This window comes from Nylanderia fulva, unplaced genomic scaffold (assembly GCF_048542155.1).
Source record: "Nylanderia fulva isolate GAGA-0341 unplaced genomic scaffold, ASM4854215v1 Scaffold7, whole genome shotgun sequence".
Classification (NCBI taxonomy): Eukaryota; Metazoa; Arthropoda; class Insecta; order Hymenoptera; family Formicidae; genus Nylanderia; species Nylanderia fulva.
Genome location: NW_028190807.1, coordinates 6,210,868 through 6,230,785, shown reverse-complemented (window position 1 = coordinate 6,230,785; position 19,918 = coordinate 6,210,868). Strand labels below are relative to the sequence as shown.

Genomic DNA, 19,918 nt, shown 5'->3' with positions numbered 1-19,918 from the left:
GTTAATAAATAAAAATCATTGTTTTTAAAGCCTGATATATTTGGATTAAATTATATTACTAAGTAAAGCAAATTTTATTCTTTTAAAAAAATGTAACAATCTTTTTGTAATTGTTTTCTTTTTACATATGTTGGTAACACAATTACATCAAATTATATTATTATTTATAAAATATATTATTTATAAAATAATCAGTTAATAAATAATAATAAATGATGTATAATAATTCTCACTATATAATAAAATAATCTAAACATTTGTCGCGGAAATTCCATAAAGTGCCGCAAAGCTTCCAGGTAAGCCGTGGCAAGTGGTTTACTTTAATTTTGATCGTACACGTACCATCCGCGACATTTAATTTCCATCACGCAACGTGTACGCTCATATGTTATACAGACGTAAAGGATTTAATCTCCATGTTTCTCTACATATGCATATATATTACCTTCTTTTATTCACAGTCGTCCCTATATAATTACTTTGCGTAAAAACACGTGATATTATTACAAAGCAGATTTGACGCATTTATTTCGCGCTCTGCATTTTAAAGATAAACGCACATCTTCGTTCCCTGTGACACCTAACATACGTGACACACTTGTTTGTGTCAAAACTTTTGAAAAGAAATGGAAGGAAGATGGAAGGAAACAAAATTTTTTTAATATTTCTCTCCATTTCTATGTTTTCAGTATATTTTCACCATGGCAGTTCTGTATATAAAAAACTACACAGAGAGAATTTTCTCTTAGAATTTAGCCTGAAAATTATGGTAATCGTGGAACAATTGGAAGAATTTTATAAGAGTTTCTCTGATTAATATTTACCACAATAAAAATGTTAATATCTATCACAATAAAATATAAAATGTTTGATTAATTTTACTATGTATGTACACATTAATATTTTTTATTGTGATAAGAGAAACTCTTATAAAATTCATGAAAATCCAATATTGTCTCACGATTACCAAGATTCTCCGGGTAAATTCTAAGAGAAAATTGTAATAGCTGCATCTTTACATTATAACTAACATATTTCAAGTGCAAAGACGTTTCTCTGTCTTTGTATTTTTTTAAAACGTGATCACGTCGTCTCTGACCCTTGTATCCTTCTATTTTACATTTTACCCATAAATTTACGGTACATCGCGTGTTAATCGTCTCGGCAACGTGTTACATCTATGGTTAATATCAATTACTAATTAAGGGACAACTGACCTTCATTATAGTGTCGCAGCATCAGCGAAGTGAAGCGGAAAGATAAGTTACATCTCTGCTAGTCTCTACAAACTGAAACAGCCAAAGTGACGTTAACGACATCATGATATCACATTCTTGTATGAGGGAATATTATGCAACTCGTGTGTACGTATATGTTGGTAACGGAAGCATCAAGTGCAAAGGTGACACGAAAATTTGCTCGCATTTTTTTTTTTTCACCTACATACGTATACGAAGCATATAGTATACAAAGTAAAAAGTCGAGCCGTGTTCTGTCATTCATATACAAGCATGATTGTTGCATAGTTTAGAAAGTTTTATTTCTCTCGTCACACGGAATTACAAACTTTAATTCAGCCGTGTTTTTTTTTTTTTTTTACACAAATCTTTTTTTATTTACACAAACTTCCAGAGAGACGTGGTATGCAATTTTTTCTTATCCGCAAAAAAAAAAAAAAGACTTTCTATTCTCTCTGTGTAAAATATATATTTGAATGAAAATCCGATCTTTCTCTTTGTTTTTTCTCCGTTTCGCTATACTTGTCATTCTCCATTTTTAGATCTGAAGGCTGTCAAATTTCGACGAGAACGGTTGGGTCTGGAAAAACAGTGAGTAAAGGGGATGGCAACAGTGAGAGAAGTGAGATGGGGAAGGGTTAAGAGAGGGAACCGAAACTGGCCTTTCACCTGCAGGAAATCCTATGATTGATGCCACATGGCACAATGTTACTGCTGCATTATATGCACGCGCACACATTGTATGCACTCCCCGATAACTATGGCGCGAATGCATACTGCAATAACTCGATATGTAAACCGACGTACGCGCTGCACTGCGTCCTGATGAAGGGGTGCGCTAAACGCGTTTACGACGTTTCATCAACGGACATTGCACAAACGCATGTATACATTTTCGCGAAATATAATTTACTAAAGGAAGCGCGCGTTGTCGCCATTTTTTTTCTCCATCCTTTTTATTTCGCGTTAGTGATATTCACGGCGCCGTATTTTTTTGCGCAATTTTATTCGGACGCAAAATTTCGGTGTAAATTTCTTTGACGTATTCTTGTATGTGTACGTTTCTTAATTAAAAAGTTGAAGTTAGATTTCAACAAATATTTCAATAAATAAATTTTCTTAGCTACTTGTCGCTTGCACTACGAACTTTACGATCGCCATGATGAAAGTAATGAAGAATTTCTTAATTAAAACGGATAATTTATTCGTACGCAAATATTATGATAATTTATATCCTCTTTCCAAGCGCGGTAGAATGTCGATCGGCGGAATATTAAACTTTAATTGTTTTCTTCGACATCGAAAGAGATACGTATTCATATTGACCACTGAAAAAATATCGATTCAATTAAAACACTTCACCCTTCAGCCTCTTTAAAGATTTCGAAGGCTACGAAGAAATTTAAAATAAAAAAAAAAAAAAAAAAACACTCGAAGCAGAGATTGATTAATCCAGTGTTTTAGAAGTAAATTCCAACAGTTGTCTGTCTCGCAGATAAATCGGCAGCACAACATCGCTTGTTTATTTTCGTATAAAGTATGAGAAGCGTGATTACACTCTAAAAACAAGCGTGCACTTTTTAAACATTTTATGTGTGTAATTCTTGCAGTAGCATTTGACACACTTTTTACAGAGTTTATATAATTATTTTTATAATAATTTTGATAAAGTTTTCATAACTATTAAAAGACTATTTATCTTAAGATATTTTAAATATATCTAATTTTTTAACGCTACGTTAACAATTCTCATATATATTATACAAAGAAACTTATAATGCGTTTAGAATAAGTTCACGAGTTATTTCGAGTTAATGCGTAGATTTTTTCGTGTGTTTGCACATATTCAAATTAATGTGTAATTTTCTTTTTACACGGTTCCAAGTATGCTATAAATATTTTCAAATGACACACGAGGATGCGCGTTATCGCGTAAATATACATAAAAGACATATTGAATTTGAAACACATTTACCGAATTGCACATGACGTATACTTTATTACACACTTGTCTATCAGAGCGTATATAATGACACGCACGTGCGACATTTTGTACTCCGACCTCCGATCCTTTAGCGATGAGGAGCGTCTCGGCGCGCCGAATTTCAAAGCGTCGTCGCGACACGTCCAGCTGCATCCGGAGCATCCGCCCACAGGCGCACACGTGACACGGGATGTATCCGCGCGACGACGCGGCCTGGCGCGCGACGCCGCGCGTCGCCACTGCTGCAGAACGGCCGTATAACGTAGAGAAAGTCAGTCCCGACGTTGGCGCCGCAACAGACGTAAGTGCTATAGGACGCGCCTCCTTGTAAAACCGCCCTTTCTTCTCCCACCCTCTCTCGCTTCCGGTACCATCCGCGGCGTATTCCGCTAACAATCGCGCGAGGGATCTGCATAAACGAGAGAGAAAGCGAGGGAAAAAAAAAAAAGTCAACGGAAGGGGATCGCCGATAAATATATATCGTTCTCTCGCGAGGGACATAAGTATAAATCAAAGAAGAAAAGATCTTGAGACCGGAGAAAAGATTTTTGTTTTTCAACAGTGAGGGATCGATGATCGATCCTCCTTGAGTGAAGCGATCAAGGGTTACCGAGCGGGTCGTAGTGCCTTTTTTTTTCGTTTTTCGCGGGCCATCACTCCCGGTCCCGCCCCTAACCGGGTGGCTCCATCAGTCCGATCTCCCGCCAGGTCTCGCGGAGAAGACCGTTCCAAAGTGGCCGGGTGACCGCTGTTTTCCTGCTTCCCGCGGGTGCATCGTATATCCTTCTCGCAGACAACCCCGGCCGCAGCATGCTTTCGTCCTCGAGGGCTTTCCCGCCGATTCTCGCCGTGGCGCTCGTCGTCTGCATCGGTGAGTGTTAAACGTCAGATATCACCCTCGTTTCGAGATTAGTGAGTATAATGCGCGTCGAAGAAATCAGTCTCGACGAAGATTAATATAGGACGCTAAATTTATAGCTTCTTCTTTTTTTTTTTTTTTTATTCGTTTAAAGTCGCGAGTGACAGTTGCGCGTTCGTCAGATAAGGGTGGGACGAAGCTTATGTGAAACTGCGTAATGTGCATCCTTTCAGAAAGGGAGGGAAATAATGTGCGATGTAATATTCGGGCACCATAAACAGATGTGTCATCGAATTATTCAATTTCAATATCTTATGGATTCAAATTATTTGCGTGAAGAAATTAATATTTTGTGGTGATAAAAAGAGGAGCAAAGATTCTCAGAAATAAATAATTTTTTGTTACATATTACTCGGTATAAAATTTAAAAAAATTACTGCAAGTGTATAAATAGCAGCAATTTCGTTAAAGTCGTAAAAAAACAAGATCGATCACTATTTCGCAGAAATTATCGGGATTGCTCAATTTAATATCGACAAGTAATTAGCGCGATTCTACGTATTGACCGTATTTCGTTTGCCGGAAATAATCGCGCTTCAATCATTCACGTATGTTTATTCAACAAGGCACATTTAATTACTCGTTATTTAAAACTGTAGCTAAGTTCTTTCTTTTATATGTGTGTGTGTGTGTGTGTGTGTTTTTTTTTATGTGATTATGTGCGCGAGATCAATAATGACTCTCTGAAGGGTCATTAATTATCGCGAAAAATATAAGAACTTTACATGCTTCGTGAATAAATTGAATTTTTTCTTAATTCCGGGAGGAGATCTCTTTCTTCATTACATACTTACTATGTAATAATGAAAATTTATGTTAATTAAATTAATTAACAATTCAGAGGAAAATATATCTTTATTCGCGACAAAAACAATTTTGTCGAACGTCTGATTCACTGGATAATTTCAAATTAAACGAAGTTTCGGTATTACGATCATTACAGCGGTTCCTTGTCATGTGACATTTTAACGAGAAAAATGGCGACGGCTCGTTAAGGAAGAGAATTCGGGTAACAGAAACTTTGTCATGCTTCGCGACATTTATCGAAATCTCTAAACTTTCTCGATAACGAACGATTATTATTCTGTCCGAATGTCCATGCTCGGATGAAATCAACGCGCGACTGGACGCTAGAGATCGTGGTTAATTAAATTTGCAACTGTCCCGCATAAGTGAGAACCCGAGACATTGTAAATGAAACGATGAGAAACGAGGTTGAATTACGCAGCCGACAGCGAATTGTGATTCCACCTGACGAGAGAGACTCGCTATATCTGAGCGAATAAATATATAAGATTAAAAAAACGTGTCGGCGGAGAAGTTTTAAATTTTTAAACAAGTACTTCGTCGCGCGAGAGAATCAATTTTTCGGCTCTTGTAATAAAATCGTAGGCAAGTGATTTTAATACTTTTTTATATTTTCTCGAATAAAAAAAGAACGATGTAGAATATAAATGTGGGGATTTTATTTCGAAGCGTGTTTGATTTCTTAAAAAAAGTGTGCACATATCGATGATCATTTTACGCGGATTATAGCTTCGATAAAATTAGTGCATTTCGGAAAGGGCATTCTACTCGTCTTTATACATCCAGCATCTATCTCGATTCAACTCTCTTTCTCTCTTTCTATTAATAATAATAGCGTAATCTCGTTTGGAAAACGAAACGATTTTTCTCGAGTATTACGTCCGCACCTGAAAACCCGACGAATGAAATTGCAGGTCGAGGATTAGCACGATTATACCGTCGGATTACATCGCGAGAGAAGTCAGATCTTCTGAAATTGGATGAAAGTTGCGTTGTAGTTTCTTTGCGCATAGCAAACGGTCAGTGTAAAATTGGATGTATTTCGCACCGAACTTCCGAGGAAGAAAGCAACGCCGTCACAGAGACCGAGATTTCAAATCTCTCTGACAAAGTATCGGTCGAATTGATGGTGATAAGATCTGTCAGAAAACCTTCCCTCAAACATTAAAATTAATTAATATTCGCAATTCTCCATAATTTGAATTATAATTACGTATAATTTATATTAACAAATTATAATAATAATTATAATCAGGGTTGGGCAGATATGTATCTTAAAGTATCTGAGATATGTATTTAAATATGTATGTTATTTAAATATAGTATTTAAATACCGAATAATCAAGTATTTTGAATGTTGTAATTAAATATTTAATTTAAATGTACTAGGTTTATTTTAATTATTATTATTTTATAAAGTTTAAAGTTCAAATAAATAAACTTATCTTTCAAAGAGTTGAAATGAACTTACTTTTGATATTATTTTCATATAATTCTACCGTCAGACTAAATTATACTTATATAATATTAAAGTAATTATAATAAAATCATCTATTACTACTATTATTTAAAAAATTTCATTATCTACTATTATTTAAAAAAATTAAGTTTTTTAAATAATAGTAGATAATTTTTTTGTAATTATTTTAATATTAAGTATATAGTATATAATCAGAAAATTTAAAAAATAATTGTATTTAAAAGTATTTATAAATGCATTTAAATACAATTAGTATTGAAATATATTTCTATTTATATAAATATAATTATATATACTAATATATTTTGTATCGAAGTATCCGCCTAACCCTGATTATAATTTAATTATTATTTTTCAACAAAATCAATAGAAACGAGAATATAATAAAATAACGCTGCATTTTAATCATCGAAATTGCGTTTTTTCGTATATATATATATATATCTTTTCTCATGGGGGTAGTATCTAATAGAACGATGGATATATATATATATATATATATATATATGGAATCGCGAATGTCCCGTCTACGGGACGGAAGCAGATAATCTCGACGTAGCGGAGCTTTCTCTATTCAACGGTGAAGCGCGCGATACGGCGTCGTAAATATACAAGAGATGCGCAACCGTGAGAGCCTTTATCGCTTTATTACTCAGTGCGTCCGCGCGCGAGGGATTACAAAACGAGGGTTGGATAAATCTGTACCTAATCCTCGCTCGCCAGCGAACATAATCGCTGTCCTGCGAAGGCGCTCTTCTCTCCCGCGGCGAATACAATTGTTTACCTTCCGCGGGGATTTGTATTTAGATAGGATAATTCATACCAGCGTATCTTCTATCGAGGCGAAATGATTCAATGCTGGTATATAGTTACGTATTTTTCTCTAAGACCTGCTTTAGACGACATACGTGAATTCGTGACGAATTCGGGATAGCAATCTATATTATTAAATAGAATAGATGTGGAAGATATTAAGGGTTGTCAGTGTTATAAAGAAAAATAATAATCAACTCCTTTGCTCTCTCGACCAAACTGGCAATTATATTTATTTAGAAATCACAACGTTTCGATCATTATATTTGATCCTTATCAAGTGATCTGTACAAACAAATATTTGGAAACCATATATAATTTGAATAATGAGAAGTTCAACCAAAACGAAATTTTGTATATAGAAACGTTGTGATTTCTAAATAAATATAATTGCCAGTTTGGTCAAGAGAAAAGGAGTTGATTACTATTTTTCTATATTATTAATTTTATGTGTCGTGTAATACAAAGGAGAAAAATATATTCGATGAATATTAAAAGCACGTATTCATATATACAATGCATACGAAATATATACCAGGATAAAATAAGTATGCACAACAGTCGATAGATTTCTATTGTCAATTATATAGATTGCCTGAATGAAATGGACATTGAATTATTTATTTTATAATCATCAATGGTCAAAAGCTTTTAAAAAGCACGCGCATGTTTTAACTGTTGTACTTTTAGAAAAAGTGTATATACGTCATAAACCGATACATTTATATTTGATGGAGCATCAATATACTCCAAACTTCCATTCTGGCAATGTTTATCGTTATGCGAAATTTTGTCCCTCTTTAGCACTCGTCCATCTCATATAGCGAGTTAATCGAAATCGGATATATGTATAGGTATACATTCGCGTGTTTTAAAGTTGAAGATATATATAGCTTTGGAAAAATAGGTCGGGGAAAATGTCTATACGTTTGACCGAATTTCCGCGGCCCCTTTTCCTTTGTGTAGTCATGTTCGATGCCGTTAATCTTCGATTGATGGTGCATCGACGGTTTTGAGTGACAGAGAACAAAATATCAACTCTAAAAAATATAACCCCGATTCGTAAGATGACGGCAACAATTTGTGCCTCGACTTTTGAATCGAAATTTCGATCGTTTTCAATTTTCTTCGATATGATCGAAGCTTCAGGTTCGGGGATTAATCGCAGAAGCCGTGAAATTATCATTTATGACGTTTCACATTAACGCCTATATCGCCCCATTTATCACCTTTATCGAAACCGGCTGGTAAGCAGCTGCATAATCTCATTCACTGCCGTTGCACATATCGTGATTTCGGTTCCGTTTCATGATATATTTTCTCGCGTCCATTAGTACATCCGTTTAATGATATATTTGACTCATTTTCCCTTGATAATTTCACAATAGAGCGCTTCTCAAATTACGCCACGAGAAGAGTAAATGCTTTAATTAAAAATGTCACATTTTTTAATGAAAAAAAAATTATCAAACATTTTCTTTTTATATGAATTTGAAATTAATGAAGAAATATTTCTCATTCGAGATATTAATATCATATGAATAATGATATTAAATGATAACATATATACCTTGCTTCAGTCATTTGATATTTTTATGTATTTTCTGTTTAAATTCAGATTTCATATTTTAAATGAATTTTGAAATATGTGGAATGTTTTCTTTGTATCGTTTGAAATTAAGCTAAGAATATATAATCTTGATCCGACGAATGTCGGCTGCGTCCAAATAAATTTACCAAATCCTCGGTGCATAGTCAGCGCGATGAAATGCCATATTTCTCTTCTGTAAAATGTTGATACTATTTATGGGAAATGTTAATACCATCTTGTCGGTTGTCTATAGCGAGAGCGAATAACAAAGGAGAAGAAGCGTCTTTCTCAAAGACATATTCCTCGCGCAATGATATTACTCGAGGAACGCGTTTCTCTTCCCGTTTTCTCTCTTCCACGGTTCTTATCATTTTCTTTCCATGCTTATATCGCGTTTTGCGCTGATGTCGGCCTTATTTTCAAGAACGCCAGTTACTACCAGTTCATTCGATTCGAAATCGGTTTTATCCATGTTTTTCATCGTCCTCGATAAATGTAATACATCCTCTCTCGATGTATTCGTTTAGCTCATTCAACATCTTGTTGTTGCACAGGTGTGTTATTTTTTAACACAAGTGTACCTGCAGTGTTTGCTGTTATCTTAAGAAAATTATACAGACGATCATCTAGATGAAATTTTGGCGTCATTTTATCTTTATATTCTTATCTCATCTTTTCTTTATTAGATGAAAAAAGTGTTATCTTTATTAAATTATCTAGAATAGTTCAGATAATTTGATTTTAGAGTCGCAGCACATAAAGAAAAGTATGAATATATTTTTATATATACCTTTTAAAATTTACATTTTTTAAAAATTGTGTTTACATAAGCGGTCTTAAAAATATGATCTGGAAATTATCTAGATGAATCGCCATATAATTTTATTTTTTACCTAGATAATATATTTAAAACAAAATCATCTAAGATAAATTGACATATTTTAGCTGGCTAATTTTAAAATCATCTAAAAATTGTGTTTACATAAGCGGTCTTAAAAATATGATCTGGAAATTATCTAGATGAATCGCCATATAATTTTATTTTTTACCTAGATAATATATTTAAAACAAAATCATCTAAGATAAATTGACATATTTTAGCTGGCTAATTTTAAAATCATCTAAACACAACACTATACCTCGAATAATTTACGAGGCGCTTCATCGATCCGCGAAGTTTCTATCTAAGGCTGAACCCATCCAAATCCAGATTCATCTCTCCGAAGAAAATGAAAGATTGGAAAAGCGCAAAACTGACCGACGTCTTTCACTGACGTCAAATTTGTGACGGCCACTTAATCTTCCGAGGATCACGAGCAGAATACACGGGTGTCGGTCGGCCATTGTTAACGAGGGAAACTGGACCACTGTTCGGTGAAATTAGAACATCATCGTGTCATGCAAGGTTACCGGATCTGACAGCCAGATCGGACATTCGACGACGCAATTCATTATCCTCCGGGATCGTCTCAAAATATCGCCTCCATAATTTAAACGCCGTGCGTGTCGAATATATACGTATTCGCGTAAGCCGGAAAAATTTAAATCCGTACTACTGTGTGTGTGTGTGGAATTTGCATACATCGGATAAGATACATTTCCGCATTTCCGTCGCTGGCTCTTTCGAGTATCAAATGAATTGCGTTCGTTTCCATCCGTTTTAAACGAACGCAGCTTGCTGTATATTTGAGAAAACAAGACGTTTCCTTTTCCCATGTTCAAGCGATGCGAAACAAGTAAAGAGCTCTTAAAGAGTATTCTTCGTCATTGACAAGAGAAATCACGAAGCCGGACTGGTTACAAATGCATCTGATCCGAACGATGCATCTCAAAGAGATTCGATCTCTTCGAAGAGATATCGTGAAAATCACAAGCAAATGCAGAAGAAACGGAATGCAACACGTTTGCAAGCATGATTAAAGCTCTTCTTATCTCGATCTTTTTACTCGCGAGCGCAAATTAAAACGTATTTATTTTTCAAGGATAAGTGAAGGAACAAAAAAGAGGTGATTTTTATAGGGAACATTTATATGAGCGTTTTATAGCTATAAATTTAGCTAGATCATTTAACCGAATAACGGGTGTGAAGGGCCTAAAAATCTCTCCCACAAAGGTCATCCATAATCATGAGTTTGTCGAGCTCTCGATATTCATATATCAGTATCTATTTTCGTGACACTTTGTTGGTTTACGTAGAATAATAGGATCGTGACTATATATGCATCCTATCTTTGTATATGTTTGCTATTGTAATCTTGTCGATGACGTCACCAGTGTTCGATGACGTAGGGATATGCATTTCTATAGCTCTAACAGCGAAGTTAATAATAATCGAATAATTCATCAATGATAATTAATAAATGCTAATAAATCTAATTTATACCATATCGACACAAAAAAGTAAATATTAAGGATAAAATATTATTATCTCATCATTTTGTCCCAAAATAGAAATAAATGATTAAGATTACTGTTTGAATTACAAAAATACTGAATTTTTTATAAAATAAAGAAAGCATATATATATATATATATCTCGAGAGAATCAACATATTCTCCCAATCGTAACAAAAAATTCGTTCGGCTCGTCTGTTGTGTGATAAATCAGTTCTTTCAGGGATTCTTCATTTTCTGCGAAACACTGCGCGGCGAATATTTTGCATGAAGGAATAACCGCGTTAAAAAGTATTTACAGCCTCGACACGATGTATCGACAAATCGAACACGGCTTAAAACTTCACGGCAAGCCGGAAGTAATGCATCGAGACGAAGAGTTCAATTCCGCTTGGAACGTACGCGACCCAGTTCAAATGTAGACTGCTGTCATACACAGTGCGCTCTTCACAATACCTCTCTCTCTCTCTCTCTCTCTCTCTCTCTCTCTCTCTCTCTCTCTCTCTCTCTCTCTCTCTCTCTTCTCTTTCTTTCTTTCTTTCTTTCCCTATATATAATAGCTGCTTCTCACAGTTGCGAATTCTTCAACTTTATCTTTTACGACATTGCGAGTCAAACATATTGAGCGCACATGCACAAAAACACGAAAACATACACACCCACCCACACATCACTGAGGGAATTTCGCATAAACTTCTCCTCTAACCTCGCTTTGCATTTATTATCCCGCACAAGTATATATCGTTCTTTAAAACTCCCTTAACCCGGAACAACGCAGTCGCTAATGAAATAACTTACATTAGAAACGCAATCGGGCCGCGCGCTGAAACGAGCTTCGCAATTGAATTTGTAATCCTCGGAGAGAGCGGTTTAAAGACGCGTTTCTCTCCGCAAGAACGGAGAACGGCCGGATAGATGAAACTAGAAAATCAGGCACGTAGTTTCGTAGCTTTACGTCACGGTGGTGGATTCGATACTGACCTATTAGCTTAAAGTAATTTCCGTTTAATTTTGGAGCTTACAGACGCTCCGAAACTCTGGAGTATGATGCGTGTGTGTGTGTGTTTGTGTGTAAACGCCGATAAAGCTATCTGCTTCTGTGTGTCTACCGTTTTCGCATTCATCCCCCTTTCTATTTCCTTTCTTTTTCGTTCTCTCTCTTTCTCCGTCTCTCCTTCGATCTATCCACTTGGTGGCCGTGTGCCGCTTAATGGGCTTTTAATATCGCGCGGCCAATCTACTAATGCTTAGATAATGAGCCGTATTTTGCGCCGTCTCAGGGATAGCAATTGCCGGCGCGTCAAAGACACCTGATCCTTTGGATGATTATATAAGAAAGGGTAGGAAAGAATCCAAGCGGAGTGCCTTGAAATTCACTTGGAAAAATATGATCATCCCCTTTTTCATCATGAATGTTATTTAATTACATTAAGTATGCAACGATTGAAATACTGACATCGAAAATGAAAAGAATTTATTTTGTTGGTTTGAAATATTTTATGAAATATATATATATATATATGCAAAATATATGGTAAATTGAAAGAGCGATATATTGTAAAAGTTAAACGCTTTAAATAAGAGAGAGAAAGCAATTTTTAATAATGAATATATGTAGTTCAAATAAAAGATGTAAGAAAATAATATGTAAACAGTGTACCGCATAAATATAATTATTTCAATTGATTTTATTCTCTAGTTGTTTTTAACAACTAGAGAAATACACACACATTTGACATATTTATTTCCGATTTGTGTATGCGTAGAATTCGTAAATATTTCAAATATTATTTTAATTAACGCGCGAGTTAATTATCATTTCACATTGATAATTTATAATTTAACGGGAAGCGATAAATAATTTATACACCAGGATATTTTAATGTTCCATTTCTATACATTTTTTGCCCACCTCTGCGGTGTCTTATTTGTCACTTTTTATCTCGAGCACAAAGGCTATTTACAATGGCGTATAATATCGTGCGGCTTTGCGAAATTATTGCAAAAGAGATATCCCAGGACGTGACTCCTTAGTGATAGGAGGACTCGAGGTCGCGCGAAGAACGGACGACAATAATTCATCGTGTTTGCTCGCGGCACGTAACGAAGGCTCGGTGAACCGATGCGATTCGAGGGGCTTAGAGTGAAAGAGCTGCATTCTCGAGGCGACCCTTCTCAACCCCGATCGCATCCCACTCATACCCTCGCAAGCCCACTTTCAGCACACAGCAGGTCGAAAACTTGATAAAACTTCCGTCGAGAATTTCAGATACTTCTCGCCGTCGCGGAACCACACGGCGCGCGATCTTTTTGTTGTCGCGTCTTCCTTCCCAGGGCGACCATTTTTCCTAACGCCGCGCCGTCGTCCTACTTGTCGACACCGTAAGATGCTGTTTTGCACGTCGAAGCGGCGTAAAATTGGAAAATAATGGCTCTAGCTCCCCCGACGCGGCGTCGCGCATCAGATTTTTAGATTAAAAGGCGCGTCCGGGCGTTTCTCGATGGCTCGTTCTTCGTTTTCTGCAGACTTGACGTTTCTCCGACGTATGTTATAAATGACGCGGCGGGTATCCATCGCAAATATTAAACGTAAATATTGAATGCACCTATATTGTTTGCTGAATGCATTTACAACGCGCAATCTTGATAAATCTCAATTCTGCTAGCTGTCACAGATTTTTCACTCGTTAATTAAAATAATTATCATTACATTATCGTTTTGTATTAGGTCCTAATTAGATTTTGTTGAGACGCTGTCAATAAAATCGGAGAAAAGTTTTTGTCATTTTTTGCTTCAACTTTTAGCGGAGTTTCGCATGTAGTTGGATTTAATTATTGATGCGTAATTTTATTAACGTGGGTTAAAATGTTTTTCAGGAATTTCAGCATCTTAGGAAGCAAGTCGAGCGAGTATAACGTGCACTAATACGTTTACTGCATTATTAGGGAATAACTTTCGCACGAGCATACATATATATATATATATATATACATATATTATATATAATGTATAATCTTGAGTAAAGTAAAGTCTTAATTTAAAGCCCGCGGGGGCGCAATAAGTTCCAACGTCACTCGCGTCTTTCGCGTGCCGCAAATTCTTGTAAGTTAATTTCTACCACGCCAACCTCGTCAACTTCGTCTTTCCGTTTGACGTTCATTTTATATTGGTCTTTTGTCTTGCATGAAGAGTGGAATGTTGCGTGACTCACGGAATAATTCGATCAAGCGGCATCAACAGTTCTGTTGTTACTTTGCGTACCGCGCGCGCGACTCCGACAACATTTAACATTTATTTACGAAGAGATTTGGTCGACAAATTAATTGCATCCGATATTTCGGACATGCATAAATAATGTATTATATATATATATTTTTTTAATCACGTTCACATAGATTGCAGTTCCATCAAAAAATATTCGCGCAACGGAAGAAATTTATATAATTATATATATAATTTATATATATATATATATATATATATATATATATGTAAATAAGTGAGATCTATATTTGATTCGTAATAATATAAATAATAATCAGCGAAGCGAAAATAAATTTGATTCTCCTAGAGATACTATGTATTCTTCCTCTCGGAGAGAAAAGATCTTTTATTTGACGATGGAAGAGGCATGCCAGAAAAAAAACGAATAATCGTATGACTCATTTTACCCTCGAGTCGACCCGAAAAAAAAACTTATTGTCGGCAACTACATTCGCACACTTTGAGGAGCTCCATTTTCCCGATTTCGTCTGCCTGTCGAGCCGCTTCTCGTCTGCCGCCGCCTAAATCCTTTCTTCCGCTCGTTTCGCGGATTAAAAATTCCGCCGCGATTTATCGCCCCACGCTCGTGCATTTGTCAAGGTGATTTACGAGCCGCTCGCGCGGTCGCGAATGTTAACCGGCGCCGATGTCCCGGGGTGAAATTTGATTTCTTGCACGTCGAACTATGTAAAAAAAGGGAAGGGAAGACTTTCGCGGTGCTTTTCGCGGTCGCAAATACGATCTCGAATTTACACGACTACGGAATGGATGATGATGATGCGGTGCGATTTCGCAGAAAAGATCCTTAATGGAAGACCCTCGCGCCGTTCTTCGCTTCCAGATTTATCTGGAGCAGTCGCCGGTGTATATATGAAATTGTGTATATATATATATATATATATATATATATATATATATATATATATATGAAAGCCTCGAGATAAATATTGATAGAAGCGGGCGTCTCCGCGTAAATCATGTCTCGAATTTTGAAGTTTCGCATATGATATTTTTACCATAAATGGAATCTATAGGGAATACACAGGAATTTTTGTCGAGAGGACAGGTATATATATATATACGCGCTACTGCGTGACAGAAAAGAAATTAGGTAGAATGTAAGAGATTATTCGCCGATTGTGATATTTATTTTGACGTAGCAAAGGGTTTAAACGTCGCGCAAGTAATGTTTTATCCGAATGACTTTGTTCCGTGCAAGAGAGATCGGAATGACTTGTCAGAACTGCGCTGCAATAAAGCGTTTTCATGAAATGTCAGCGCAGATTACCCGTCATTTTCCAGATAAAAATGCATACCTACAATCGCGGCCGGCAATCGAGCAATCGCAAACGAGGCTGACCTTTGCGAAATTTTCGAGATCTTTGATTTTAAGAATGCTTTCCTCGCAACTATGCTCCACCGCAATTAATTAAAATGTCAGTGCATCAGAAATTTATAAAAGCATTTGATCCGCTCTCGTTCATTTAATTAATTCTCTTTGTAGATATTTGTTTTTTTCGATTATCCAAACGAAGTCGAAACAGCACTGAATTAGAAATTTAAGTGGTAATTATGGCATATTTTTTTCATTCGAATGCGCTCTTGGTATCTTCCACTAGAATAATAGCATTAAATCGACAAGTAAGGATATCGATATTTTTTACATGCAACTTTCGTTCGTGTTTCAATTATTGTATTTAACACTGTTCAACAAAAAAATTAACCGGACTAATAGTTTCTTAGTTTTTTAGATGCTGAATGCGAATCTGGTTTCCAAATTATTTCATCACGTCACAGTTTTGAGAAATTTTTCGTATTTAGCATTCAAAAAACTATAAGAAACGACTGCTCTCGTTCTGGTCTAATTTTTTTTTAATAAATACACGATTAAAAATTTTTTACATGCTATATTTGCTCGTTCAAGAAAGCCTCAATTTATTATTATTATTATATGTATATTAATTTGTACGAGCTATAAACTATTAAATTTTATAATTGTTTTGAACAGGGTAATTGACGGTATGACATTTGACAGGACGAAAGTAAATTTTCGACACTTATTTTCGATCACTCTCTCTCTCGCGGCGAATTGGCCGTTGACACTCACGGAAAATACAATTCGTGAAGTGGAGAAAATAGAGGAGAAAGGGCCTGGAGTAATTTCCAGTTGGATCGCATGGATGCGCTTGCGAGCTCGTATTAATAACGTCTTTGTGGCTGGTGGTTTCTTCCAGCCCTTTTCTCACACACCCCTAGCATTATCCGGGACGCTGTGTGTTGGGTGGTTTGACCCGCTTGCTCATAAATCCACGATGCGCAGTGAGCCCCGCGTTCTACGATTAAAATTTCAATGAATATTTAAGTTAAACAACGCTGCAATACACGTGTACACACACACACACACACGTGTAAACTGTACATATGCGTGGAGGAGGTATACATCTTTCGCCATTTTCGTATTTTTATTGCAGATCTGGCGAATAAAAATTGATATATTCGCGTGTAGGGACCGGAATTACAAATTCCTAACATTTTCCTCCGCTCCGGTCGCGCTATTTTTTTATTTTCCGCATGACGCTCGAGAAACCACGTGTACAGTATATCGGTCATCGATATACTGTCATCCATATACGGATGCTTTCAAGTGCCTACGCATTTCCCCGTCGCAATTTTCCGCAAAGTTACAAACTCGTATTAATAGTGACGTCTCCTTCCAGCTTTCTCTCTTCCTTCGACATAAACCTGCTAAAAGTTTTCTCCCTCTTAATCCTCACGACGATGATGGGCAACATAGCCATCCCATCGCGCGACATGAAAATGCTTCACCTTGACATTTTCGATGATGTTCTTTTCGGGGCTCGAGAATTCACCCAAGACGCGAAAATCTTTCGAGAAAATCTCCAGCGCGCATCCTCGACTACGAATTTGGAAGTTCAATCGTAAAGCGCGAGAACGTTACTGGAGAAAGCAGCGAAATCGATTAATCGATGTCACCGCGACTATTTATGGAGCGGCGAGATCGGGATAAGAAGCCTTCATCGTGCATCGTTGATGACATTGATGTTTTTTTTTCATACGTGTTAAACACTGCGATAGCGACATATGCGATGTAAAAATGCAGGCGACTAATCACTTGCGTTGTGTAGTTGTAATTCAAGCGTATTTCGAGAAACTACGATTGAAAAAATATTTGTTATCTTAAAATTTTCAACTAAATATTATTTTGTTAATTGAACATAAAAAATATTTAAATTAAATATATTAAATTTAACGACACGTATATTTGACTTAAATATTAATATATGTTCGATTAACAAAATGGTAATTTAGTTGAAAGGTTTAATCAAATTAACAAATCTTCTTTTTCAGTGTATATACATATATAACTGTGTATATTATTGAACGCAAAACGATCTACTTTTTTAATCGAGAACGAGCTGTTTGGAGAAGAACTGAGTGTTTTCATAGCCAAGATGCATAATTCAACCGATGTTCCATCCAAATTCGTCTACGGAGCAATGTTCCGTCGGGAATATCTGGAAAATATAATCCGATAAATCATTCTGCATTCGTAATCTAGGCGCGTGACGCGATTCGTGACATTTTTCCTCGACGCTCTTATCTTGGCTCGTCCGCGAAAAAATCTGCAATTCAAAAACGGGACTTTTGTTATATTCGGATAGGAGGTCTCATTAACGATTCCAACTGGTCCTCTCTCTCTCTTTCTCTCTCGTTTGGACCGTCGTCATTTTCGCTTGTTTCGTAAAGCGGAAATTAAATGGCGGTCTTTAATCCCGGAGGAAGTTCCTTCTATCAACGGTATCGTCGTGATGAGACTCCGTCTGCATCGATCTTGCTACGATCGCGTTTATCCGCCTCCTGTCTGACGGGCAACTTTTATTCATGCACGATTGAAAAGAACGGACAGTCGAGTGAGAGGCTGGGGAGAGATAGAGATAGATGATGTTTGTATTTCTATACATCGCGTTTCTCTTTTTTCTCAGTTATTACATCCGCCAAAAATTTCAAAAAAAAAAAAAGGAAAACTATGTTTGAGCTATTGTGCGTTTGAAAGGAAATTATACGAAGCTCGCGCAATCGTTATTGCCCTGAATTGTAACTGATTAAAAAAAAACAAAAAAGAAATAACAAAAAGGCAAAATATATAAAATGGATTTATATATAATACAATAAATAGAAGTTTAAAAGAATAGAAAATTAAAATATATTTGTGCGTATTTGGCTTGTTTTGTTACTGTAAAATAAAAGTTTATTCCTCACCGGATGCAAAAATCGACTATTGGATAACAATGGTCAAAATAATTAAATTTGAAGAAACTATTATCGTATACATCGAATTTTACATCGTCATTTAAATAGATTTTATTTAAATCGAATAATTAGGCATAGTTTTCGAAAATATTATTCTTCTCAAATAAATTAATAAACGAATCGTTAATATAACAGCTTGCCATTACCGAAATTATTCGATTTAATGATTCGTATAAGAAGATAAATATTTGCAAAATTGCGATGACACTGATAAATAATTATACAAACCTCTATTTATAATCCGAATAAAATGATTTGAGCAGAGTGCGGAATATCGCGCGTTAATATTACGTGTTATATCGCAACTTTCATTGAACAACAGCGCGAAAACTTTTTACATCTCTCGCTGGATGTTTAATTGATGCAGCGCTCCATTTGGCGGTTCAACATTTCCTCACTTTTTAAGAGAAGAGAAAAAAGAGGAGGTAACATTTTTACAAGTTTTTCTTCGCGGACTATTACATAAATGATGTAAATGAGATTATATTATATGTAACACTGATTAGCGCGAATTTCTCTGACGCGTTAAGAATTTGGAGATTGTTCAGACTCGGCGCGAATCGGGTCCATTCCGTGTATATATAGGTTTTCGTCAAAATGAAAAAGCCTCGGTTATCACGTATTCCATTTCCCGATACAACTGGAAATGCCTCGAGGCGATCCGAGTTCCTCGTCGCGCATCGTCCTCTCATTTTTCATCGCGCGCGACCAACTCTTTTTCCAGTCCTCCGGCCGCGGTGAAAAATCTGTTTCCGCCTGCTTGCGCTCTCTCTGCAGCACGAATACACAGAAACCTACTTCTCCGTCCGCCCCGTTAATTAACCGTCCAGGTTCCCTGCGTCTTTTCTCTCCAGCATTGTTGAGCAAAGAGGGCGGGAACGCGAGATGTCCATTATACCTATATTTCCCGCTCGATCCGAATATAAGTCTCTCTCTTTCTGCCATAGTGTTGTGTTTGGATGATTTTTAAATTAGCTAGCTTAGGATGAGATGAAAATATATATACTCATCTTAGATAGGATGAAGATCATTTTGTTTTAAATATTGTACATCTAGATAAAAGATAAAATTATATGGCGATTTATCTAGATCATT

General features: G+C 36.0%; 2 protein-coding genes across 2 annotated transcripts in view; one reads left to right on the top strand and one right to left on the bottom strand.

Annotated features, from left to right (window-relative positions):
* The window catches only part of RpL29 (ribosomal protein L29), a 112,661-nt gene extending 109,994 nt beyond the window's left edge, over window positions 1-2,667 (bottom strand). Inside the window, exon 1 of the mRNA XM_085488632.1 lies at window positions 2,652-2,667. The gene's annotated coding sequence lies outside the window, so the exon portion shown is untranslated. The remainder of the gene's footprint in view (window positions 1-2,651) is intronic.
* An 807-nt stretch (window positions 2,668-3,474) lies between these two features.
* LOC114940899 (uncharacterized) overlaps window positions 3,475-19,918 on the top strand; it is an 82,847-nt gene continuing 66,403 nt past the window's right edge. Inside the window, exon 1 of the mRNA XM_029315678.2 lies at window positions 3,475-4,093. Within this exon, the coding sequence (XP_029171511.1) occupies window positions 4,033-4,093 (61 nt within the window). The 5' untranslated portion in view covers window positions 3,475-4,032. The remainder of the gene's footprint in view (window positions 4,094-19,918) is intronic.